The sequence below is a fragment of the Engraulis encrasicolus genome, chromosome 20 (genome assembly GCF_034702125.1).
Source record: "Engraulis encrasicolus isolate BLACKSEA-1 chromosome 20, IST_EnEncr_1.0, whole genome shotgun sequence".
Classification (NCBI taxonomy): domain Eukaryota; kingdom Metazoa; phylum Chordata; class Actinopteri; order Clupeiformes; family Engraulidae; genus Engraulis; species Engraulis encrasicolus.
The window spans coordinates 8,022,620-8,048,299 of record NC_085876.1 but is presented as its reverse complement, the minus strand read 5'-3'; the positions used below and the strand labels follow the sequence as shown (position 1 = coordinate 8,048,299).

General features: G+C 44.3%; 2 protein-coding genes across 4 annotated transcripts in view; one reads left to right on the top strand and one right to left on the bottom strand.

Moving 5' to 3' along the window:
- The window catches only part of clasp2 (cytoplasmic linker associated protein 2), an 85,496-nt gene extending 84,233 nt beyond the window's left edge, over positions 1-1,263 (bottom strand). Inside the window, exon 1 of the mRNA XM_063185323.1 lies at positions 487-1,263. Coding sequence (XP_063041393.1) covers positions 487-684 — 198 coding nt within the window. The 5' untranslated portion in view covers positions 685-1,263. The remainder of the gene's footprint in view (positions 1-486) is intronic.
- A 2,408-nt stretch (positions 1,264-3,671) lies between these two features.
- Positions 3,672-25,680, top strand: part of pdcd6ip (programmed cell death 6 interacting protein) — a 33,409-nt gene continuing 11,400 nt past the window's right edge. For 2 of the 3 annotated variants that reach the window (XM_063185322.1, XM_063185320.1), the window contains exons 1-11: positions 3,672-3,968; positions 7,951-7,999; positions 9,017-9,086; positions 9,584-9,711; positions 12,595-12,748; positions 15,750-15,850; positions 17,185-17,316; positions 18,009-18,231; positions 22,992-23,115; positions 23,682-23,859; positions 24,672-24,783. In XM_063185322.1, coding sequence (XP_063041392.1) covers positions 3,763-3,968; positions 7,951-7,999; positions 9,017-9,086; positions 9,584-9,711; positions 12,595-12,748; positions 15,750-15,850; positions 17,185-17,316; positions 18,009-18,231; positions 22,992-23,115; positions 23,682-23,859; positions 24,672-24,783 — 1,477 coding nt within the window. In that variant the 5' untranslated portion in view covers positions 3,672-3,762. The remainder of the gene's footprint in view (positions 3,969-7,950; positions 8,000-9,016; positions 9,087-9,583; positions 9,712-12,594; positions 12,749-15,749; positions 15,851-17,184; positions 17,317-18,008; positions 18,232-22,991; positions 23,116-23,681; positions 23,860-24,671; positions 24,784-25,680) is intronic. The other variant, XM_063185321.1, reaches the window with a different exon arrangement.

The window sequence follows — 25,680 nt, the reverse complement described above, 5'->3', positions numbered from 1 at the left end:
CCGAAACTACCGCCGCTGTGGAGTAGGCTACGTCTCCCCGAAAGGACCAGACACCCTTCAAACGAACAAAACAATGCCCTGTGCACTCCCCCCACAGCTCTGCGCACACGCGCTCTCTGACAGACAGAGCAGTCGTGTCACCATTAAGCCATTTATCACATAATAAAACAGATACAGCCCACAGATATCAATGCTGTTGATCAGGTCACTGGTCTCCACAAACAAACTATTAAGGCAGATGAATACAGTTAACCTGTAGCATGTTTGTTCAGCTAAAAATGAGCAAGAAGTGATATTGGGCCTTCATCGTTCCTGTCATGCTAACCATTATCCTAGGATAGCATACACAACGTCAGGTGAGCAGCAAGCAGGACAGCACCGGTAATCACCAGGATGACTTAACGGTTTCATGTGGATATGATGTGGCTCCCCTTAGCTCTACAGTGTAACAGCGCAACATTCCTTTGAAACCAATGCAAATGTTACCTTGTAATTGCTGGAGTTGACCCATCCAGTTAGTTCATCTATGGTCTTATCCAGCCGTGCTTTCTCCTGCTCAACATCCCCAGACCGCTGCGGATCACTGAGGTAGTCAATTAAATCTGGCCCGACCTGCAGACGCCGGGTCACGTCCTTTTGCAAAACCTGCTGGTAAAAATAGTCCATGTTGTCATTTTCCCCCATTGAAGCCAAATGTATCGGGCCCGTAGAAGCCCCTCGCCGCTGGGTGATGTTTCAGTTCCCGTGTAGTGTTCAAGAAAGCGTGAGGCTCTGTCACCAAAACCTTGGACCATCCACTGAGGTCGGCTTCCTTGTTTTTATGATATGCGACTACCAAGTCCGCGTTAAACACTTTATATAAACAGTGTAAGACGTGCCACTGAAGCTTAAAATCCACTAAAATGCTATACACGAGTCCATAAAAACGTCCCTTTAATCAGCCTGACGCACAATAATAACAGCGCAAGCAGGGCGATGCGGTGGTCTAGCAGCCCAGCTAGCTAATATACCAACGTTAGCTAGCTAGCCAACTATGCTGACGTTATGGCTGGCTGGGCAAGGGCCTAACTCCATTATTCCAACAATCCATGGTGTAAAAATGGCTGTAAGGTCCAGGTAAAAAGTTAAAAAGAGGCTGCCACTGAATTGCTTCTCGCCCAAACTGGCACGTCACTGGTTACTGAGAAAGAGAAATCCGCCGCACTAGTTCCAGCCTTCAGTCGGCCTGCAACACAAGCGCGGAGTATCGGGCGGTGGGGTCCTCTAGCGCCGCACAGTTATCCAAAAGAGCTGCCTGAATATAATTCCAGAGGACGTGGAAGCTTGCGCCATCTGGTGGTTCAAAATGTAAACATCTATTCATCCTCATTTTTTTGCAGCAAAAAAAGATTGATACATTGTTTGTTACATTGTCGCCTTGCTTGCTTGCAGTTCAGGGCTGGTAACTTGTATGGATTATAATGCAGCATATATATATATATGCTATATATATATGCATAGGCTACAGCGGGATGGGCTTCTATCATCCACAACACATAAGCATTAATAAGTGCTATAAACCATATGGCCTAGTTGTATCATGGCCTAGTAACCAATTGCATGTAACATGAGGCATCATGGTAAAGCCCCTGACTGAAAATAATAGGCCTAAGAGTAGCATAATAATAATAATAATAATAATAATAATAATAATAATAATAATAATAATAATAATAACAATAATAATTATTATTATTATTATTATAATTATAATTATAATTATAATTATAATATCCATCTTAGTTTAGCTAAAATCTATCTTAGTTTAGCTACAAATTTTACATTTTTCTCTTTTTGTCTCCTTTTTTGTCAAGTTCATCACAACCATCTTTTCATGTGTTTAACCAGGATTCAAGTTGATGGACTGAATAATAAGCCTACTAATTTTGCATGTGTACGTGGGACGTAAGAACATCAACATGCATTTATAATTCATTTATAGGTTAAAAGCCTAAACCTTCCATTCCAGGAAGCAGTGCTCACCACACCTTCAAACATTCAGAGCCATAAGCCAGATAAGAACCTACAAACCTCTCACCCTGATATACGTTTGTACATTTATAGCCAGAAGGAGAACAGGGAGAACAGAGAGTTGAAATAACTCTCTTTGCTGGTACGTTCCGAAGTATTTGGGGGCCCTAAGCAAAGAGGGAATTGGGGCCCTGTCCTTCCCCAAGCTATTGGGAAGGGGCCCTATCAAGAGAGATTTCAGTAGCAGTGTCATTGCACTTTTCGGTCATTGAATTTGATGTTGCCACACTCACGAAATTGTCACTGCTGTTATTTGAATACAAGTAGGCCTATATAACCAGTCTTTGCCAGGTCCCCCCTTTCAGCTGAGGGGCCCTACGCAACTGCCTAGATTGCTGGCCTGATTGTATCAGGCCTGTGTAACGGAGGCCAACTAGCAGAGTGTGGCGTGGAACGTTAGTAAACCTCCCTCCCGAAGCCTCATACAGTATCGGTAGCGCTGGGCTATCAGACTGGTGCTTTAGCTCAGCGGTATCGTGCTTAGCCTCCCAAAGCTGAACTGATGCGTTGTCTAGGAGGTGGCGAGTTTGAGACCCAAGGGGCAGACTGCATGGGAACACCTTAGTTACACCTGCCTCTCTGTATATATATCTTTATAGATATAAGTGTCTGTTGTCTGGGCACATGTGAAATGTACTTTTGCAAATAATCATCTGTTTTTTTCTTTGTGTGTATTTGACAGGGCTATTGTATCCATGGCCGCTGACAGCCTTGGCCGGGCTCAGGACAAAAATATGACAAAGGGCCCCTCCCTCCTCAATACATATAGAATGTAATAGGGACTTTTGACCTAATGGAATTCTTGACCTCCTCTCTCCCTTGGCTGAGGACAACTGACCCGCTTGTCTTCAAGCCTCAACAGTGGGCCTGATTGTAGCAACTACTTCATCTCACAGTAAAAAGACACAGGCTATGCAGCCCTACAGTAGGGCATGGTTAATGGTCCTGTTAAGGGCAGTTATTAACTAGTGCTGCTCACTCTCATCCTGCTATTAACTTGACTTTCATACCCTGAACATTGCACAATTCAGTATATACTACTTCTTCTGGGCCACCTGTTGGGCTGGCCTCCTCCATGGCACAAATCTAATTCCATTGTGTGCGCTGTGTGTCACAATGACAAGGGACTTCCAGTGTGACTTTCTCTTCGCTTTAACATTTAGGCTGGGTGTTCAGTTAACCATTCACAATGTTTTAATTTTTATTTTCATTAATATAATTACACCACCATGTACCTGGTGGGTTCAAATATTTCTATTGGCTTTAAGGGGCAACTTTTGTGTGCATAATGAACAAAACACACAGACCTGTGTAGCACTGACACACCAACACTTTCCATTTTCACTTTCTATCCATCAGCCCTGGAACGTCTGATATAAGGGAAATATTAGGCATAGTTTATTCTATAGTAGGCCTACTATTCACAATTCAAGATCTGCACCTTAATTTACACCTTGTTGTCAATTATTTGCTCACAAACGCCCTCTGTGCTCCATAACCAGCATCCGGAAGTTGGGAAATTCTAGAAATTTTCGCTCAACCCCTCGCTTGCTTCGAACGCGCTTTCTCACACATGACGTAATTGCTCTGACGTTCCAGACGGAGCAGAACCCAGGAAGTTAGCCACTGTTGTGTTTCTTGAGGTGTACATTTCCAGTTTAGTTTAATATCACAATAGTTTGGTGCGCCGAAATGGCGACATTTATATCTGTACCGTTGAAGAAGTCAACGGAAGTCGATTTAGTAAAACCTCTATCGAAATTTGTCACAGCCACGTATCCACAAGGAGAAGAACAAGCGGAATATCTGCGAGCGGTTGAAGAACTCAATAAGCTGCGCAAAAGCGCTCTTGGGAGGCCTCTGGACAAACACGAGAGCTCGTTGGACATACTTTTGCGGTAAACATCGTTCCATTGTTAACTTTTCAGATTAGTTTTCAAGTTACACAACTCGATGGGTTGTTTTTTTTCTTTGTCAAATAACATGCTCCCATACGCTTGTTGTGGTAACCAAGCTAGCATAGCTGCTTGCCGCCGCACCCATGATCACGGTTATTTATAATCGAGCTGCGTTAGTATAAATTATTGGAACGACAGTATACTCTCTGAAACAGCAAGCATTAAATTGATTCTATCCATTACAAATCTTAAAGTTCAAGTGGTGCCACGCTAACTGAACGCATTGAGGTTGTTTTGAGCTAACCGTCCGCGTTTTGCGTCGTTTATTTAATTAACCTAATGGCAAGTAGGTGGGTTGGGTAGGCATTAATGGGCCTATAAATCGACTAGCAGTGGTCAGTCGTCATCTGTGCACCTTGCTGCCCTAGTGCTTTTCCATCCATTGACACAAGGAAGTCACTCCTGTCACCAGTGGCTAGGAATTAGCAACCTAGCTTGCATGTTGGTGAATGCGTGTTTTGTTTGTACACAAATATGTCAGCTGACTGTTTAACTTATTGTCAGTGGCAAACTTAGGGGGAAAATTAAATGTCAACCTTCCCAAATCGGTGAGTTTGGCTACCAGTTTGTAATAGTCGACTCAAGCCGAGGCAGTCACGCGTGTGGTGGGACGTCACCCAGCAGCTAATGTACATGTTATCTTCTTACAGTGCCTCACCTGGCAAAGTAAGGCCCACGACCAAACTGGCAGTGTGCCCCCCTGCGCTATTAATAGTTAAGCGATGTTACATGCTGTCTTTGGCAATGCCCTGTCACATTATTCCCGAGTTGGGTCATCAAAGTGTCCTTTGTTTGTTTGTTTTTAAACAGCAGCAATCCATGTTTCTCAGTCATGCATAATTCAATGAAGGCTAAAAGCGAGCTGTTTGAGTTCCTGCTGTTAAGGTCTTCTCAGTGCCTCTTAATGGAACAGAATTGCCATCACTTTTGCTGATTTGTTGAAGGTTAGTGTGTGATTTGCATGGGAGGAGGGTATGTAGGCTAGATGGGTACTGAGCGCACAGATAGTGCAAAGCTTCCTGGTGAGCCTACATCTATGGACCAGCTCTGGAGTACAACAATATTCTTTGTAGTAATGTCAGTCGATCATCATGCTTCTGATTCTGTATTCTGGGTTTTGTTCCTCCACATTGTTCCTTCCTTCTCCTGTAGATTCAAATGACCAGGGTCATAACAATTCTCCTTTTCTCTTTCCCCTTTTATTTGTCACATGTGTAACGTTACGCGTGGAACTTATGGCTCATCCAACTGACGTAAAATGTGCTCTGTCACTCAAAGGAAGACTTTGCTGTCTTAGGACCCCTCCTTCTTTCTTTTTGTTTGGTATTCATCTGCAACACAATAAAGATTTGCTGTCCTGATGCAGGTAGATTGTGCACAGTCACATTAGGTCATTCTTCTCATTTTATAACAATGTTAATGAAGTGAAATAGTTTTTGATTTTTAGGAGAATATGTAGGGTAGTCAATCTTTAAAGATTACTTTTGATAAGCACCTATACATTAAGAATTTGGTTTAAAAAGTCATCTTAAAAATAATAAATGGTAGCAGAGAGAAACAAAAAGTAGCAGGTGTGTCAGTGGCACAATATCCGGCATCACATTTGGGTGCTGAAAAGGGGAGGTGGAAAAGTCTCAGCTGGTGCGATAACATGATTCTGTGAGATTGCCCACTATCTTTAGTCGAGGGGATATGGTGCTAAACTATGTGCTGTGAGCATATAGCAGATCTGCTGACAGACAAGACGGTGTGTGGTGGTGTAGGTAGGCTGGGAGGATAGAGAAGTGTTGCAGCATTTCTGAGGTCTGAGTTCTGCAACACTTCCCATAGTGCACCAACCGGTGTGTTTTAATAGCTCCTACCTATCACCAACAGACATGCCATTCTGACTGCAGCTACCGTAAGAACGCACACAGAGGCCCCAGCTATGACTCAAATGGCTAGGGCACTGACTGTTTCGTCGAAGACCCCGGGTTCGATTTCAGCCCGAGGTCATTTCCCGATCCTTCCTTCCTGTCTCTCTCTCCACCATTACTTTCCTGTCTCCTCTCAAACTGTCCAATCCAACAAAGGCCCCGAAAGGAATAAAGAACTCTCGCAGAGACTGTAGTATGGGAACACAACGCACAATGAGCACACAGAGAGAGGAAACATAAGCCCCTCGCCGACTAGCCCGGTCCGTTATAATCAGTTGAGACCTCAGTGATTTTGTTTTGTGTGCTCGATATTATCCATTGACTCTGAAAGGTGATGCCCTCTTGATTGTGTGTGAATGAATCGTTCAACATAGGACAAACCCCCCCCACACACTCCATTCCTCAAGCGAATACATTGTAGTGTGCTTTAAAAGGTATCGTAGTTAAAGTTGTGGTTTAAATTTGTTTGTTAGTGGAAAGGACAGTTGTGATCAGGAGGTTTAGCATGGGACATTGTGACATGCCGGGTAGGGACTGTGGTCAAGCCATAGGCCTAGTCTCCATGATGTAACTGACAGATGGAGGGATTTCTAAATCTACTACTGTGTCAAAATCACATCGCATAATCCTGAAAATGTTACGTTCTCAAAGAAATTCATCATACATCCACTTCCATAGAGTTCCACAGAGCATAAAATTTACTTTTGTACTACTTAAAGCAGTAGGACTTTCTTGGTGAAATGTTTATAACCGTAGCTTTCTATTTTTAGTGTTACCCTGATATTTACAATTCCATTATGATTAGCTATCCAAACAGAGCCTTACAATGTTTAAAATCTTATCAGAAATGAAACGGTACCAGCCAACAGCCCACAGTTCAGCAGCTCTACCACCTTGACTAATCAGTTGTCACAGATAAGTAATAAAATACTGTTTGTTTTCAGTTGCTCAGTGCTTCACCTAACCTCCTGAAAAAGTCTGAAAAATAAAGTTATTTACAGTTCAGAGGGCCAAGTTAATGGGACGTCCTCTTCAGCCAGTTCTGCATTAGCTGGCATTCTCTCAGCTTGAGTCATTCATTGGCTGCCAATGAGCAAGTTCCAGTCATGTGGTATTGAGGCCATCAGACTTCTTTACTTAGTTAGAAGAAGAGGAATGTTTGGTGTTAAGACTAATAGCCTACTGTGTTTTATGAATGTTTTGTTTTTTTAGCTGTCATTCAAACGTGTTTCCTGTCTTTTAACAAACTGCCACTATTGCTTTGTGATGATGATGATAATAATGACTTTAAAGTATTAATAATAATTAACGTATTTATGGTGATGCTAAATGACACTAAGCAATAATAAATAACACTAAAGACTTCAAATACTCGTAACAGCAATGACTGGAAGTGTAGAAAAATCTGAATCTTTAAACTCAGTAAAATCTCGTAACTCTACCCTGAAGGGGTAGGAAGAATGCCAGGGGGTGGCAGAGCAGCCAGTGAATTTGCATGGAGAGGAAAACTTCCCAGGATTTGTTAGCCAAATAGGGCCTAGCTCTCTGCGCTGCGTACCCCTGCAACTGGGGGACAGTGAAGGGCTGAGGTGGCAGCGGAACGGTGGTGTGGTGTGGGGTGGTGCGGTGCGATGGTGACTTTGGCCGATAGACAGATATGCTGTGGGCTGCAGGGCTCCTCTCGTGTCGATATGAGCTGCCTGTCAAGCAGAGTGATTGCAATGCACTGCAGTATCACCCCCATGGGTAGCCAGGGTTGAAACGTGTTGGCTGTTTTTAATTGATCAAATTTGATCAAGTCTTAATTATTAAAGCGTTTTAACTTTTCCGGAAGAGTGTTACCCAGAGAGTTACATTGCCCCTAGGGGTTAAGGTTAGGAAGAGAGTTTGGGTCAGGACATGTTATAGGCCTGATGGTAGCTCATCTCGACAGAGTAGCCCATATCAACCTGAACACCCTGCCAGAAAGAATAACACCGCCTCCCATCGTCTTGTTTCCCCTGCAGGTACTATGATCAACTGTGTGTCGTCGAGCCCAAATTTCCATTTCCGGAGGTGAGATATCATGCATACACCCACCTGACACCCCTCACAGACATACACACACACACACACACACACACCACATAGAGATTTCCTGGCAGTTATGTTAATGTAAAGATTGTTTAACTCAGATGATGCTCAAACAAAGCCATGGGAAGTTAGAGCTATAGGTCTACATACCGTACAGTTGAATAGAGGACCAAGGCAGCTTTACTCAGAGAAGGGATTTAAAAAGCCATATTGGCCCATTGGCCCATTTCTAACAGCAATGACATGGGAACAAATGATTCAGCCCAGTAAAAATCTGGGCGGTTATTCTCATCGAGATATTTCACAGCCAACCTCTAAGGCTAGCCCACTCGATGGCTACATGTACAAGCTGATTTGGAGTGTAATATCCTTATGAGGCTTTGATCTTTCTTTGACAAGAGGACAATGAGTTTAAGTTAATTTAACTCTAGTTAATATGGATGGAGCAGTTTGGCTGTAGTTAGACACCTAATCAAGAAATGCACAGATAATATTGTGTTATATGTTACACTCTAGTGTAACTTTATTGTGGTGTGCCTCGGCACAGGGGGAAGGTTCAGCCAAGGGCTGTGGCTGCACCTTCTTGTAACTGGTTCCCAGATAAATCCTTTTGAACTTTCACACACACACACACACACACACACACACACACACACACACACACACACACACACACACACACACACACACACACACACACACACACACACACACACACACACACACACACACACACACACACACACACACACACACACACACTGTTCTGCTCTGCTCTGCTCTCATAGTCCAGGTATTGACTAGAGAATATGTGAGATAAATGAAACCCAATTTTAAGGTTGATATTACAAACCCGTTGATTCACTTCACCCACCCAATGCAGCTCTTATTTCCATGGTGCTAATTTTTAAATCAGTTTTGGAAGAGCTTCCTAATGATGGTCTATAGTTATAAAATGATGATAAAATGTTGACGTAGGCCTATATGTTTTTTTTGCAGCTCTGTCTCACGTTCACCTGGAAGGATGCATTCGATAAAGGATCACTGTTTGGCGGCTCGGTCAAACTCGGTGAGACCCAGTTTGTCACAAAACGCACACCTAGCAAACGCATAACTAAGGATGCATTTATTAACTGCTGAACATATGGACACTGCTGGATTAATCATTGATGAACCACAGGGCTCTGGTTGGGTTAATTTATAATGTGAATAGCAACGGTGTTGCTCTGTGGAGGAGATCATAACATCATGAGATGATGCTATTTCGTTTTATACGTTTGGCTTAGAAAAAGATGTTTGATTAGTAAAGAATGTGTACTGAATGGCCTTTGAATATCAAATCAAGCTGATATTGACATTGTTAACATAAAACTAACCTTCGTGAAATTGTATGAAGCATGAGTGGTTATAGCTGTGGCATCAGCTGCACAGTATTGTACGTCACTGTATTGTGTCAGTGTACTACCGGTAACCCTTTAGATATATTGTTTGCTTATTGGGGTGTGTCTGTGTTTGTGCTCGCTGTTTTTTCTCTGCTTCCCTATGGCTCTCTATGGTGCTGTGCAGCATTGGCATGCCTGGGCTACGAGAAGACGTGTGTCCTCTTCAACATTGGAGCCCTGGCCAGCCAGATCGCCTCCGAACAGAACCTGGACAGTGACGAGGGGCTGAAGGCTGCTGCCAAGAACTACCAAGTGAGAGGGCAACTATTAAAGATCTGTGTGTGTGTGTCTGTGTGTGTGTCTGTGTGTGTGTGTCTGTGTGTGTGTGTGTGTGTGTGTGTGTGTGTGTGTGTGTGTGTGTGTGTGTGAGAGTGTGTGTGAGAGTGTGTGTGAGAGTGTGTGTGAGAGTGTGTGTGAGAGTGTGTGTGTGTCCAGAGTCGGTTTTACCTGTAGGCAGACTAAGCAATTACCTAGGGCCCCACCAAGTTTATAGTAATCACCCCTTATGACAAATACCAGCAAAATAAGTCCCATGTTTATATCTTGCCTGGGGCCCCCAAATGGTTAGACCTGCTACTGTGTGTGTGCATATGTGTGGGTGGGCGAGCAAGCAGTCACACCACTCCCAGTTTTGGCAAGAGCTCTCTGCAGCACACTATACGATTACAGAGGCCTGAAACGACTCTGTGGAAAGCTATCAAATGTATTTTTAGCACACCTTTCATGCAGTATAGCATTGTCCTGCACTTAAAGGACGATACATTACACTTAGCTCGGACACTTCTATCCAAAGCCATTTCCAGTCAAAGAAAATAATCCAGCTGCAGGAAAAGACAGAGCCTAGTGCCTAGGGGTGGGCAAGATGAGGCCCGGGGGCCAAACGCTCCTCTCAGCCCCCTCCATGAGGTACAAAACAATTGAACGTGGCCTGTTAACCTAACCTAAGTTTTTATACCCTTTAGAATGTCTTTTTAATGACATTTTAATGTAAATCGGTCATTAAATATGAATCGCATGAATGAACAGTGTCTGCTTCAACCAATACCACTCAAACAATTTCATGTTGTCATACTGTATTGGCCATAAGATGTAAGCATCAGAGGACAACGAGGAATAAGTAAGTACACCATTGCTTTCAAGAGGTGGTTGACCCTATTTTAGCTGCAATAACTTAAAGGTGCAGTTCAGTCAATTTCAATATGCTGTTATATTGCTCACGCTACCCTTGACTTGTCAGTACACGGTGACGCTGCATTTTTTGGAACAGCCCTTTCTGAGATCTGAGCTATTCTTATGGCAGATTTTGTTTACATTAAAAACTTTCTTAACATAGGCCTTCTCCAAATATTTTCCCAAGAGGTATCGCTGTTTGCTAGTTGTCTGCTGATGTTGCATAACCTTTTGGATGTTTTTGGGAATAAATAAAAATGTTTGTTTACAATGACCAGGATCTCGGAAAAGAATCTCAGGTACTGAAAGGTCCAGGGTAGTGTGAGCATTACAACTGCATGTCGAAATTGGCTGGAGTTATCCTTAAACCATTCATTTACTGTACGGTAGTTACAGATAGGATGGGCAAAACAATGACACATTATATCCATTGCACAGCATTGTTTTAGAATTGGCATGCCATCTTTGTTAACAGAGTAGCATAGAGACAGACTGCAGGTGCAATCGCCCCTTTATTAGCAACTGGTTAGAAACGGGGGCTCTTTATCTAGCATTGGGCCCTTGGAAACTTAGTTTTTCAGTATGCAGCCTGCAAACAGAAAAAGGTTTGCCCACCTCTGGCCTAGTGCAAAGCAGACAGCAAGCTGAGAATGCACGTAGGTGTAGTTTAGAGGGTTCGTTGATCAGAGTGCTGTCCTGGAGAAGGAAGAGAGAAGGACAATGCTGCTGTTGTGAAAACTACAGGGTGCTTACAAAAAGAAAAAGGAAGGGGGACAAACAATAAAACAACATTGAATAATGAAGTCCTTTAATGCTTAGGAGGCTCTGACTTACGGTAGGGACGCATACACGCAAATTTGCGAACTTTTCCATTCATTCCTATGAGAGAGGCGAAGGCAAGCGATGGCAAGCGAACAGGAGCGAAGCGAAGCGAAATTATTAAAGAAAGTTTAATGTTATGCAAGTGAGGAGCGAATTCGTCTACCGCGGACCAATCAAATCAACAACATAACTGTTCTATTCCATTTGATTCGCCGCGACGACCTGATGACGGTTGGATTTCGCCTTTCTTCGCTTCGCTTGCTTCGCCTCCTATGTGTCCCTACCGTGAGGCCTGAGAACCCTGCTGCACTGAGGCAAAAGGACACCACCACTGTGATTTTTGGGAGAGCTTTTCAAGCCTTTATTATTTTTTACGAGATAGGACAGTAAAGATGGTGACAGGAAGCGAGTTATGAGAGAGAGAGACGGTAGACGGGGAAGGGTCGGTAAAGGACCCCAGCCGGAATGGAACCCGGGTCGGCCGTTTAGTACATGGGTGCCCTACCGTTACCGCCATAGTAGTGCCGACACCACCACTCCTAACTAAAGGTTTAGAACTTCATACCGGAAATAAACAAGAGCAATGAGAGATTTTAGTATTTTTTGGGGCTTTTCAAGTCTTTATTATTTAATTTTTTTATGAGACAGGATAGTATAGGAGAGACAGGAAGTGAGTTGAGAGAGAGACGGGGAAGGGCCGGCAAAGGAATTGAACCTGGGTCGGCCGCACAGCAGACGAGTGCCCTACCGTTAGTGTCATGGTAGGGCCAAGAGCAGTCAGAGATTGATCCAAACCCAAACCCAAACAGACAGGGTTTAGGTGGGGGTGTAGGTAACCAAGCTTTATAATTCGATTCATTTGATTGTTGTTTTTTGGTACTGTAATGCACATGCATATCTGTTCTGACCTTAAAATCGCAAACCTCTCCATCATATCCTCTCGTCATGTCCCTGCAGCTCGCTAGTGGTGCGTTTGCAAATATCAAATGTACTATTCTATCGGTCTAATATCAACACTACAAGCGTATTAGGCTTGACAACCCTACTTGCTCTGAAGTAAAAAGTGGCACAACTCTCCATCATCTCCTCTCTTCTCTTCTCTCCTCCTCTCCTCTCTTCTCTTCTCTCCTCCTCTCCCTGCAGCTTGCTAGCGGTGCGTTTGCACACATCAAAGACACGGTCCTGTCCATGCTGTCGCGGGAGCCCACAATGGACATCTCCCCGGAGACGGCCGGCACCCTCAGCCAGATCATGCTGGCCCAGGCTCAGGAAGTCTTCTGCATCAAGGCCACCTCCGGTAAACACCTCCCTCCTCCTCCGCACATGCTTTCATGCTGTAGAATAGGACTGTGCTGTGGTGTGTTGTCTTTTGTGTTGTGGTGCACTGCAACTGCTAAGGAACATCCTCCCCCGTGTTCTTGTACCACTTGCCATCATTTTTTTATTTCCAATATACAGTATGTTTTGCGTTTCTTAAAATGTGTATGAGTGATTCTACGATTCCCTTACGCTTTTGGCAAAAGCAAAATGTCAATTATCAGTATTTTTTTTCAACTAAATTACCTATATGTTTACATAGTGTATATATTTAAGTTTCCAAACAAACAAATTGCCAAGCTTAATCTTAAATCATTTGATAAATACTCTAATGAAAGCGAACATTTGCTTAATTATTTTGTCAACAGTGTTATGGACAAATACTATGTCATTTCAAACATATATAAAAATACTACCGAGTTGAAACAATATATGTTTGAAAGTGCTTATGTCCCTTAGCAGTAATGTTGTCATTAATCTGTGCAACTGATATAGAAAATGTGATTGTTGAGCTTCATAAGTAGGATTTTATGAGTCACTGTGATACAGACTGACACATTTTTCATCATAAATCCCTGTAACGTCTGATTTGAATATAGTCACCCTCCTTACACAAGACTTCCTTCTCCAGAGATAATCCCTAGTGTATGTTCATAGGATTTTTCCAACACATAAGGGATCAATAGCGCAAAAACACTTTCAAAACAGTCAACGGTGTTACTCAACTGTGTTACGGTCAACAGTGCAGGGGAACAAGTCGGCACTTTTTTAGGAGAAAAAAACAGAGCAGACAAACCCATCTCCCTAGAACAAAAATTATTTTGTTTGTTTGTCTGTCAATATGGATATAAATTGGCAAAAACATACTCCTCCTCAACTGTCATCAGTGTTGCCAGATTGGGCTGGTTCCCGCCCAATTGGGCTGTTTAGGATGGCCGTGTGCGGGTAAAAATGGCATCTATCAGAAAAACCTTCCCACTGCCATATAAATCAATAGAATTGGGCGGGTTTTTAGGGCGGATTTTGATCATTTTTTGGGCTGGAAATCATCAGCCTCATCTGGCAACCCTGACTGTCATACTTAATTGTAACACCATTGACGGTAACACCGTTGACATTTCAGCCATTTTTATGGTGTTGTGCTAACTGAGGACCTCAGAAGTTCCACCACAACACCTTAATCAATTCATGTATCTGTATGCTTAATCTGTGTTTTTCTACATGTGATTTCTAATTCAGATTCTTATGAATATGTTGATAACACAGTTGACAGGCAATTTTCCCGCTATGAGAACATGAAAAAGAATGGATTAAATTATGGAGGGATGGAGCTCAAAATTTACCAAAAAGTCTTCCCGTATCCTGCCAAAGAGGTTATGACATCACGTGATGTTATTCGTATGGCCTAAGACCAAACCATTACTGATTTATGGAGGAGGTTTCAGACCGTGACACGGTTAACACAGTTTTCGTGGACACACACAAAATGGCAAATTTCATGTATAATGGAAAGGACAGTGGTCTTTCTGGTCTGGTCTTTTGTCATATTGTGATGATTACTGTGAATCAACATTTGCAATCGTCTTGGGCAAAACAAGTTTCTTTACATGCTAATATGAAGACTGAATCTGACATTTGGAAAACAGGACGGCATGAAAACGCCCAAAACCAGTATTAAATATTCATTCTTGCTGAGGGAAATAATGCTATGTCTACACTTTCTGTATTATATGAAAGATAAATGTTTTCTAATGTCCAAAACATCATTGGATGCAGTTAATAGTTAGTGGAATTGCCAAATAAAATCCACGGACTTAAAAGTGTAGGGGAATTAGAGAATCACTCGTATGCTATTTAACTATTAATTAATTAAGTATTTTTTAAATAAATGTGTAAATGTGGCAAGTACAGAAAAAAAGGAATGAACAGATCAGAGTGATGGAGATGAGACAAATGTTTTGTCACCATGACTGCACAACCTACAGACATGTATGACGTAACGCAACACATGGCATTGGGACAGCCTGGTCTCTCAAGACCACACAGCCTTATTAATGATTCATCAGTGTAGCTTCTGTCGTGAGAAATGCAGACCGCAGTAAGGACACGCGCATGTCATCTGGTGGTCAGTTGCAGGTTTAGTGTGTCTCTTAAAGGAGTCGTAAGCATATTGGGCTGTATTTTGCATGTTTTGAGAATGAATAGTCAAGCAACTTTCTCCAAATACATCCGATTGATGTGAGTTTGTTCTCTGGTGATCTTATTTATTCCCAAACATGCAAAAAAAACAGCCCAATAGGCCCTGCCGTGGCGCTAACGGTATGGGACTCACCTACTGCATGGCTGACCACGGCTGACTCGCTTCCAGTCACTACCTTCACTGTCCTATCTCGTAAAAGCTAATAAAGCTTGAACGCCCCCCAAATAATTCTTGAAAAAAAACAGCCCAGTATGCATTCGACTCTGGATAACTCCTTTAACATAAAATGTGGCCTGTGACATATTGTGCTGTCTGTACATCACATACAGCACCACTGGAGGCGGTGCTTCCGTTAAGCACAATGGCGAACAGGCCAATGGTTAACCACATGGATTTCACCACAGACTTTGCAACTAACTTGTCAGTGGGGTTGTCTCAAGAGTCTCATTCTTATCTGACCATTTGTCATGGCAACTTGTAAAGGCAACAAAATCAGATTTTGTGAAACATCACTTAAAATTGCAAATTTTTTGGATCGCTGAATGAAGTTGAACATGAATGGGAAGTAAATGTTGACCAACTATGTTGATGACTATGTTTCACCAGTAAGATAATACCCATTGACCAGTAATACCCATTCAATTACAGTTTTTACAGTCATTTTCAGTATTACAGTCATTTTTATAAGAACAACATTATCACTATCATACAATGTAGCATAATAATTACAATGACGATAATCATAATGATTTTGTGGTCTTTGTAATGTTTGTCTTTGTAGATAGAATGAAGGACGCCATCATTGCAAAGCTGGCGATGCAGGCTGCAGATTTCTATGGCGACGCTTTCAAGCAGTGCCAGTACAAAGAGAATCTGCCCAAGGTTCGTACTCTGCAACACCCTCTCCTTGCACAGTGGGCCCACGCATGCATGCAGTCGCACACTCATAAGTATCATAATCGCAAACCACCGCCACACAATCACAACACGTAATACACCATCACAAGCGCTTCCACTCCACATATACCATCACAAGTGCTTCTACACCAGAAACACTAATCTCAAACACTACCACACCACACCGTAGCACCGCATAAATGATTATCACACATACACACGCGCACACGCACACACGCACACACTAAGAATTAACTCAATCATACCACATTGGCAATCACACTCACACCTATCAGCACTACCGCAGATTTGCCACACAAACACACACCACCACCACCTACACACTCATATCATACTGTCATATAAAAAACACAATCACACGCACAACAGCCTCACCAAACAGCCTCACCAAACACTTGCTACACAAACTCGCATCATACAAACACTAGTCACATGCAGCCATCTACATTACCACACAAACACGTACTGGACACACTTCCCTTTTTGAGATTGCCTAACCCGGGGGACCAACCAGAATCACCATAAACCACTGACAATAGATCCAGTCTGGTGCGCCCAGCCAAGCTGCTAGTTTTCCCCTCTATTTCCGCTGGCAGTGATTGGCACCGTGCGACCAGCAGGCGGAGTATACGGAGAGGAAAACGTCTGGTCCGCCCAGAGGGTGGAGTAAACACAAGGGGAAAATGGGCAGCTTCACTGGGCGGGACAGACATGCCGACTGGATCTATAGGCACATCCAGTTAAAAAAAGTAGACTTGATTCATGACTGTGTGTATAAGTGTCTGTGGTTTTTAAAGAGGGGTGGTCCGGGATGGATGGATGGATGGATGGATAGATGGATGAATGGACACATGAACAGATGAATGAAAGTGGGGTGGTTGAGTTGTATGTGGGTGGCTGGGGGTGGGGGGTGTACTGGACTTGGTTAAGGCATGCGCATGAAAGTGAAGGGGTTTGGCTCTGATTTCTCTTGTTCTCTTCTCTCTTCCTGTCACCCCCGTGCTGTGCCTGTGACGTGCTGTGTGCTATGCCTGTGTGCTGTGTTGTGCTTGTGTGTTTGTGGTCCCCCCCTCTTGTGATTGCTGCGATTGCCACCCCTGCCTGCCTGCCTGCCTGCCTGCCTGCCTGGCTGGTTGGCTGGCTGACTTGCCCTGGCCTGGCCATATGCTATGCTTGCCTGTTTGCTTGCTTGTTGTGTTGTTGTTGTTGTCGTCGTGGTGACTGGCGTGGCGTTGCCATGGCGTTGGCGTGGTGGTGGTGTGGTGTTTGTGTTGCCCGTGGTTGCCCTCCCTGGTCAGTATTTTTATTTCCAGGAGGTGCTGCCCGTCCTGGCCGCCAAGCACTGCATGATGCAGGCCACCGCCGAGCTGCACCAGGCCACCCTGGCCAACCAGAAGAAGCGCTTTGGAGAGGAGATCGCACGCCTACAGGTACGGGAAGGGAAGTGGGCCGCACGGATGAGGAAGTACATGTAAGGATTGTGTATAGTAGCCTGGGAACTCTCATACTGCCTTTTAGTTCTACACAATCGTTCCGATCTGAAAGACAATCGTCTTGTGATTAGGTCTGATGGTAACCAGGCAAGGCGTATAGTGTGAGGCAGAGTGTGTGAGATATATAGGGCTGTAAATTAACTGTTTTTCACCACCAGCCAAAATGGCTAGTAGATGTTAATCTTACTAGTCAAACACACACTCACAAAGTGGCTAGTTAGTTTTTTTTTCCTACCAGCCAAACTGAATTTTCACCAGCATTTGACCGGTTGGCGGGGGAGGAAGAGAAAGAAAATCTGCCCACCTCCAAGTGGGGTTTGTGCAGGTGGATGGTTATGGCTAATGCTTTGAGCTTTTTTTAAAAGACATGTTTACCCAATCTCACCATTGGCAATATTTACATGGAATGAATGTGGGGAGAAATAAACTAAATTGAGTACAATTGATGTGGAGTTGTCCAACTCTCATCGATACAGAATATTTCTTCGTTATATAATATGATCACGTCATGGAAGAACTTTCCCGCCTGAATTGATCAAAAGACATTGAGAGCTTATTTGCCATTCATGTAGCATCCATTTGGCGTAACCTACTCGAAAAGTGGTAACACTCATCCCGCATTTCTTTAGCACGCAACCGAGCTGACAAAAACCGTGGCATCGCGCTACGACGAGTATGTGAACGTGAAGGACCTGTCGGACCGCATCAGCAAGGCCCTGGCGGCCGCCAAGAAGGACAACGACTTCATCTACCACGACCGCGTCCCCGAGGTCAAAGACCTGGACAGCATCGGCAAGGCAACGCTTGTCAAGGCAACCGCCATCCAGACCCCTCTCAGCCAGAAGTTCACAGGTACATACTGTAATAACACCATAAGCTACATAGTACCGCCATACAGACCCCTCTCAGCCAGAAGTTCACAGGTACATCGTACATACTGTAATAACACTGTACGCCACATAATACCGCCATATAGACCCCTCTCAGATGGAAGTTTACAGGTACATACTGTCATAACACCATAAGCCACATTGTACCGCCATCCAGACACCCCTAAACTAGAAGTTTACAGGTGTATAATACCCCCTCAACCACAAGATTACGTAAGGGTTAACGTTCGGCGAGAAGGTCGCTACCGTGGAATAGCAGCACGACAGAGAGAATCTTTAGACCCCGACGTGGAGTCTCTGAAGTGCTGCTATTCCACAAAGCGACCGACTCGCCGAAAGTTAACCCGCTTATTATATGGATATACTTAAATGATTCACACATGGCGGGGACATTTCTTTAGGCCTATTTAATGTGAAGTTATGTCAAAAGATTGTTGCTGCGCAAAACAAAACAGTGCCGTTGTGGAACACCGCTCGGCAACAGCTAGGTAGCCAGGACAACAGCAGGTGTTGTCTATCACAGCAGCTGATTAGAGTCTTGTTGAAAAGTCGCTTTAGCAGTGAAAAGTCGTGTTGCCATTGACAGCGGTCTGTTATAGACCAACCCGTCCGTTATCGAAAAATAACAGACGTGCGAACGTTGGGGAGCCCCGTTGAAATGAATGGAGCATTCGACCGATGACGTCACAACCATATAATAAAGGTACATAATCCCCTGGACCAGATGTTTACGGGTAAATAATACTATTACCCAGACACCCTTCACGCTTACAGGTAGTTATCTGCCTACGCAACTGAATCCTCTTTTCTGATTGGCTGATGGGGTTGCAACTAATTCCCTATAACCTGTCAGGCGTCAAACGTGCGACTAAGTTAGGTTACTAATTCTAAACTGTAGGTTGCTATGGCCAAAAGCCAGTCGTCAGTTCTATCGCATTTGTTTATCAAGTCAAGAGTCAGTCGTTAATTCTATCGCATTTGGTTGTCAAGCCAAGAGCCAGTCGTCAGTTCTATCGCATTTGGTTGTCAAGTCTGTCGCCCTAAAAGTTCTACTACATCAAGTCAAGTCAAGTCAAGTAGGTTTTATTGTCAATTTCTTTACATGCACTGGTCATACAAAGAATTTGAAATTACATTTCTTGCTTTCCCATACAGACATAGACTAATCTAGGTAAGGACATAGACAGTATAGACATAGACAGTACTTATACATGGACTTAAGACAGTATGGACATAGACAGTGCTCATACAGACATTTAAAGTGCAAGACTGGACAACAGAAGACTTGTAGAGGACATACATTAAGAGGTATTTGTTGTGCTTTTGTGCTTTTCCTAAAAAAAGTCCTTTATAGCGTTCTGACATGGTAATGCCCCGTGTACATCGGGAGCGACCAACGCGAATGAAGCGACGGAAGTCATTCATTCTCTATGGAGGGTGCGCGACCAGCGCTACCGGAGCGAATTCGCCAGGGGCGAAGCTTCTTGAGCGACCAGGGCGACTTTTGACGATTAAACTCAAGCTAATCTTAAGCGAATTCGCTATGACGCTGTTCGGCGAAAACCAATCGGAACGTTCATATCGAGGAATGTCCCAGGCTGTCAAGACAGAGCCGTTATGTGATTAGCTGAATCAAACATGTCAGTGCAGCGTCCAGAGCGAATAAAACGAATTCATGGCGAAACTTCTTCAACTACCCCAGCTACCCGGTCGCGTTGGTAGCGCTTGATGTACACGGGACATAATAGTAGCATTTTGAAGAAAAATAAATATTAAAAAGGTCTGTCAAGTACACCAGCAGCAGTGTGTGTGTGTGTGTGTGTGTGTGTGTGTGTATGTGTGTGTATGTGTTTAGTGCAGGTAGAAGGTGCGGTGTGCGTCTTGTGTGTGTGTTCGTGTGTCTGTGTGTGTGTGTGTGTGTGTGTGTGTGTGTGTGTGTGTCAGTGTGTGTATGTTTGGGTTTAGTGCAGAAAGTGCAGTGTGTGTGTGTGTGTGTGTGTGTGTGTGTGTGTGTGTGTGTGTGTGTGTGTGTGTGTGTGTGTGTGTGTGTGTGTGTGTGTGTGTGTGTGTGTGTGTGTGTGTGTGTGTGTGTGTGCATGTTTTGAGTTAGTGCAGGTTGAAAGTTCAGTCACAAGTATAGTAGTGCAGGTGGAATGTTCAGTCTCAGATATGGTGGTGGGGGATAGGGGGGGGGGGGGGGGGTGTCAGTGGCCTTGCTGGCTAGAGGCTGACAGTGGAGGGAGAGTGGGTTGAGTGTTCAGCATCTTGATCGCTTGGTGCATTGTGCTGCTCGCCAGCCTGGTGGTACGGGAACGGAGGCGCCTGTACCTCTTTCCAGAGGGCAGGAGGCTGAACAGTTTGTGTGCAGGGTGGCTTGTGTCTTTGATGATCATCAGTGCTTTCCGGGTGAGGCGTGTGGTGTAAATGTCCTGCAGGGAGGGGAGTGGTACTCCAATGATCTTCTTCGCTGTGTTCACAACACGCTGGAGTGTCTTCCTGTTTTTCTCCGTGCAGCTTCCTCCCCACACTGTGATGCAGTTGGACACGACGCTCTCTATGGTTCCTCTGTAGAATGTTGTCATGATGGAGGGTGTAGCACTTGCCTTCTTTAGTTTGCGCAGGAAGTAGAGACGCTGATGGGCCTTCTTCGCCAGTGATGTAGTGTTGGTGGTCCAAGAGAGGTCGTCGCTGATGTGCACTCCAAGGAACTTGGTGCTGCTCACTCTCTCCACAGCATCGCCGTCGATGGTCAGTAGTGGCAGTTGTTTTTGGACCCTTTGGAAGTTGACAACAATCTCCTTGGTCTTGTTGACATTCAGCAGGAGGTTGTTGTCTTTGCACCATCTGGCCAGCAGGTCTACTTCTTCTCTGTAGTGAGTCTCATCGCCCTTGGTGATGAGGCCCACCAGTGTTGTATCATCCGCAAACTTCACTAGATGGTTAGTGCTGTGGGTCGTTGTGCAGTCGTGTGTCAGCAGCGTGAACAGCAGGGGGCTGAGAACACAACCTTGCGGAGCCCCCGTGCTCAGGGTCAGGGTGCTCGAGGTGTTGTTCCCTACCCGTACTGCTTGTGGTCTTTGCATCAGGAAGTCCAGCAGCCAGTTGCAGAGGGAGGTGCTGAAACCTAGTTTGTCCAGTTTTCTGATGAGTTGTTGTGGTATTATGGTATTGATTATGGTTGTGGTTGTGATATGTTGTGGTATTATGGTATTGATGCTACATGTGCATCTGATAGAGGCGCGCCTGATTACGTGCGCACTAAATTATTCTGCAGTTGGCATAATTCATTTGTTACAAATTTACAGATAGGCCCATCAATACATGACAAAAATACCCTGTAGCCTACCGAAATTCTAAGCACCTGCCTCGCCATCAATTGTATCGAAACGAGTCACCTCGTCATCTGCTCCACTCCCATGGTTTTTAAAATGTAGGCTATTTCCCGCTGCCTTCCCTTTGATATTGATCTGGAAACATCAATTTTTTTAAAATTAGGCTACTCTCCTCTTGTGGGGAAGGAACACGTGTGAAAGGGGAAAGGGGAGAGTTATCAAAAATGACCCTGGCGTGGGGAATCTCTCTTTCTCTCTCTCTCTCTCTTTCTTTTACGCACGAAGTTCACAGGTAGCCTGTGATGATCAGCAGGGGGAAATAGAGGCGTGATGCGACATGTGTCGATTCAGCATGTAGAAATGCTTCGCAAGTTTTTGTTTTTAAACTTCCATCCCGCCGTGGTATAGGGCCAAGGGAAAATTAAATCATCACAGCGTCGGCAGGCTACCAAACTAAGATTCTAGGCGCGTCAAGTTGGACGCCCGCACAGCAACATTCTATCTTGATAGAACATGGTTCCTACAACTTTACAGACAATAATAGATTAAAAAGTACCCCACCATAACGGCAGATAAGCGGGATAACGGCCTTCGAGGTCGACCGGTTATAGAAATTAATGGCTTGGCGGAGGCAACTTTGTCTCCGCGCTGCGCGCGTCGCCAAAGTTCAAAGCCGCCGCCTCGCCATTAATTTCGTATAACCGGTCACCTCGTCGGCCGTTATCCCTTACATAATGCCACCAAACCCCACACAGACCAAACTTTTTAGGTGCATAATCATATGACCTAGACAACCCTCAGCCAGAAGTTTACAGGTACCTGTATCATATTAATACCCCCCTCAGCCAGATGTTTGCAGGTATATGCTGTAATACCCTTATACACTACTCACAGAAGTTTACAGGTGCATAATGGTGCCATCCAGATCCCCCCACAGCCAGAAGTTCAGCCAGAAATGTACAGGTGCATAGTCCATCTCTCTTTTAGTTCACAATTTGCAATACACGATATTATGAATTCACAACTGTTTAGTCCTACAAGTACAAGTGCAAGTATAGAGGTAGGCCATTCAGACCTCTCAGACAAAAGTTTACAGGTACACAATGGAATGCTGACTCCTTAGTCCAGAACACCTCTCAGGCCAGACGTTTACACCGTCACACCATTAATCACTGACGTCACAAATTTGGGCCTATTTAAAACCCAGCCAGAAGTTCACAGGTACATACCGTAATACCACCACTCAGGCCCGACTTTTACAGGTGTCCAATCAACCAGCGTTATTCCCTTTCTTTTTGAAGCGTGATTACTTTTCAAGTCAGAAAGTGAGAAATGGCTGAGGCTCAAAAGATGCTTCAACAATATGTGTGCGCCTGTGCTCCTATCCTAGATCTTTTTGAGAAGATGGTTCCCATGGCGATCCAGCAGGCCGTCAGCGTGTCCAATCAGAGGAAGGCTGACACGGTGAACAGGCTGGTGGGCAGCCTGAGAGAGGCCACCAACCTCTGCAACGGGTAAGGGCACACCTTCTAGTCCAGAAATCTAGAGGCCCCAAGCTACCATCATAGGGATTTATTGTTTTATGACTGGCCGAAGATTCACTTGGAAAGGCAGTCAAAGGGTGGGTGTAGCAACGCTTTTGTTGCATGAATTGGCATCAGTACTATACTACATATACGGTTACATGCAGAGGGATTTGAAAAGCCTTTTTGCAACGGCCTTCCTTCCCATTTCCAATTAACCATTAGTTATCAATTAATGCCTAGGCATACAAACTCCTCACCTTTCAGCGAAATGTGCCGTTTTGAGACAAAACTAGGCCATTTATGTGAATCGCACAGATCCTTTCTCACCTTTTTCACCCCTGACCAGTTTGCATGCCTGAACCAACTATTTGAAATTTAGCACAGAGCCAATGTTATAACCTCTGCACTGTCATAGCAATGTTATTATGATGTAGTTGAGTATTTTCAGCAAATGGTGAATATAGGCCCGCCGTCGACCCCATCTGCAAGAGGCTACCAATCCATTTCTCTCTCCGTAATCCCCCTCTCCCTCTCCGTAATTCCCCTCTCCACAGTGTCCTGGCGTCCCTGAACCTGCCGGCCGCGCTGGAGGACCTGTCTGGGGACTCGGTGCCCCAGTCCATCCTGGAGAAGTCGCGCGGCGTCATGTCGCAGGGCGGCCTGCAGAGCGTGGAGCAGCTCATCAAGGACCTGCCCGAGCTGCTCACGCGCAACAGGGAAATACTTGACGAGGTGAGCGAGAGAGTATTCACACATGTAGATGCAATCATATAAAAACACACAGACGCACGCGCATGCCCACACGTGCGCACGGGGGCACCAGAGAAGTACTTGACAAAGTAGGGCTGCACAATTAATTGAAAATAATCGAAAATCGTGATAATTGTGATAATCATAGTCATGATTTCAATCGGGATAATAATAATAGTGGCAATAGTGACCGACCTTCGAGAGCGTCCTTGAAGCCAGAACATATTGACAGGCTGGCGTTTCTGGCCAGAAATCTGTTCACCTAAGTTTCATGCTATTGCCTTTTACATAATTATTACAATTCATTTACTTTTGCTCATCGCATATATAATTCATTTTTAGTTATATTTCATTGTTATTATTATTTTTTAAATCAGCAAAAATCAATAAGCGTGATTATGATTTTGACCCAAATAATTGTGATTATGATTTTTTTTACATAATTGTGCAGCCCTATGTCAAGGTGACACACATGTGCACACACACAAATTCTTGACAGGTTTGCAAAACACGTGTGTGGATGCATGTTAATTCTCTCTGTCTCTCTCTCTCTCTCTCTCTCTCTCTCTCTCTCTCTCTCTCTCTGTCTCTCTCGCTGCACCACATATTCTTTGATCTAGATGTACCAGCTCATCCTTAGTTTTTCCTCTTCTTCGGACCCTCTTACTCACTGATCTTATTGGAGGCTTGTTCGTATATGTGTAAGCGGATGTGTTATTGCATACGTGCGTGTATCCTAATCTGGCTCAAATGTGTCTGTGTGTGTGACCATCCCATCCGTGTTTTGTCTCCAGTCTCTGAAGATGCTGGATGATGAGGAAACCACAGACAACGAGCTGAGGGCCAAGTTCAGCCAGCGCTGGCACAGAACGCCCTCCGGAGATCTCTACAAGCCCCTCAGAGCAGGTATATAGCACACACACACACACACACACACACACACACACACACACACACACACACACACACACACACACACACACACACACACACACACACACACACACACACACAAAACGCCCTATGGAGATCTGTACAAGCCCCTCAGAGCAGGTATATAATACACACACACACACACACACACACACACACACACACACACACACACACACACACACACACACACACACACAAAACGCCCTATGGAGATCTGTACAAGCCCCTCAGATCAGATCAGGTATATAACACACACACACACACACACACACACACACACACACACACAAAACGCCCTATGGAGATCTGTACAAGCCCCTCAGATCAGATCAGGTATATAGCACACACACACACACACACACACACACACACACACACACACACACACACACACACACACACACACACACACACACACACACACACACAGAACGGCCCATCAGATTGGGTATATAATATACACACACACACATGAAACTGTGCTGCCTATTTCCAAATTTGATCTTTCCATGAACATTTACTAAGTAATAACGTAATGTTTACTAGTATGACCACAAGTACAGTAAGTTTTGCTGATAAAAATGTCTGGAAATTCAAAATGGCGGACATGGAGAAGAGTATGAAAAGTGCAATTTTTCTAGTCATAATGCATACTTCGAATTTGATGGTGGTGGTAAGTGGTGGTAATCTAATCTAAATCTAAATCTACCTCAGGAATGTGCTGGACAAGGCAATATAGTAAGTGTGTGTGTGTGTGTGTGTGTGTGTGTGCGTGTGTGCGTGTGTGTGTGTGTGTGTGTGTGTGTGTGTGTGTGTGTGTGTGTGTGTGTGTGCGTGTGTGCGTGTGTGCGCGCGTGTGTGTGCGTG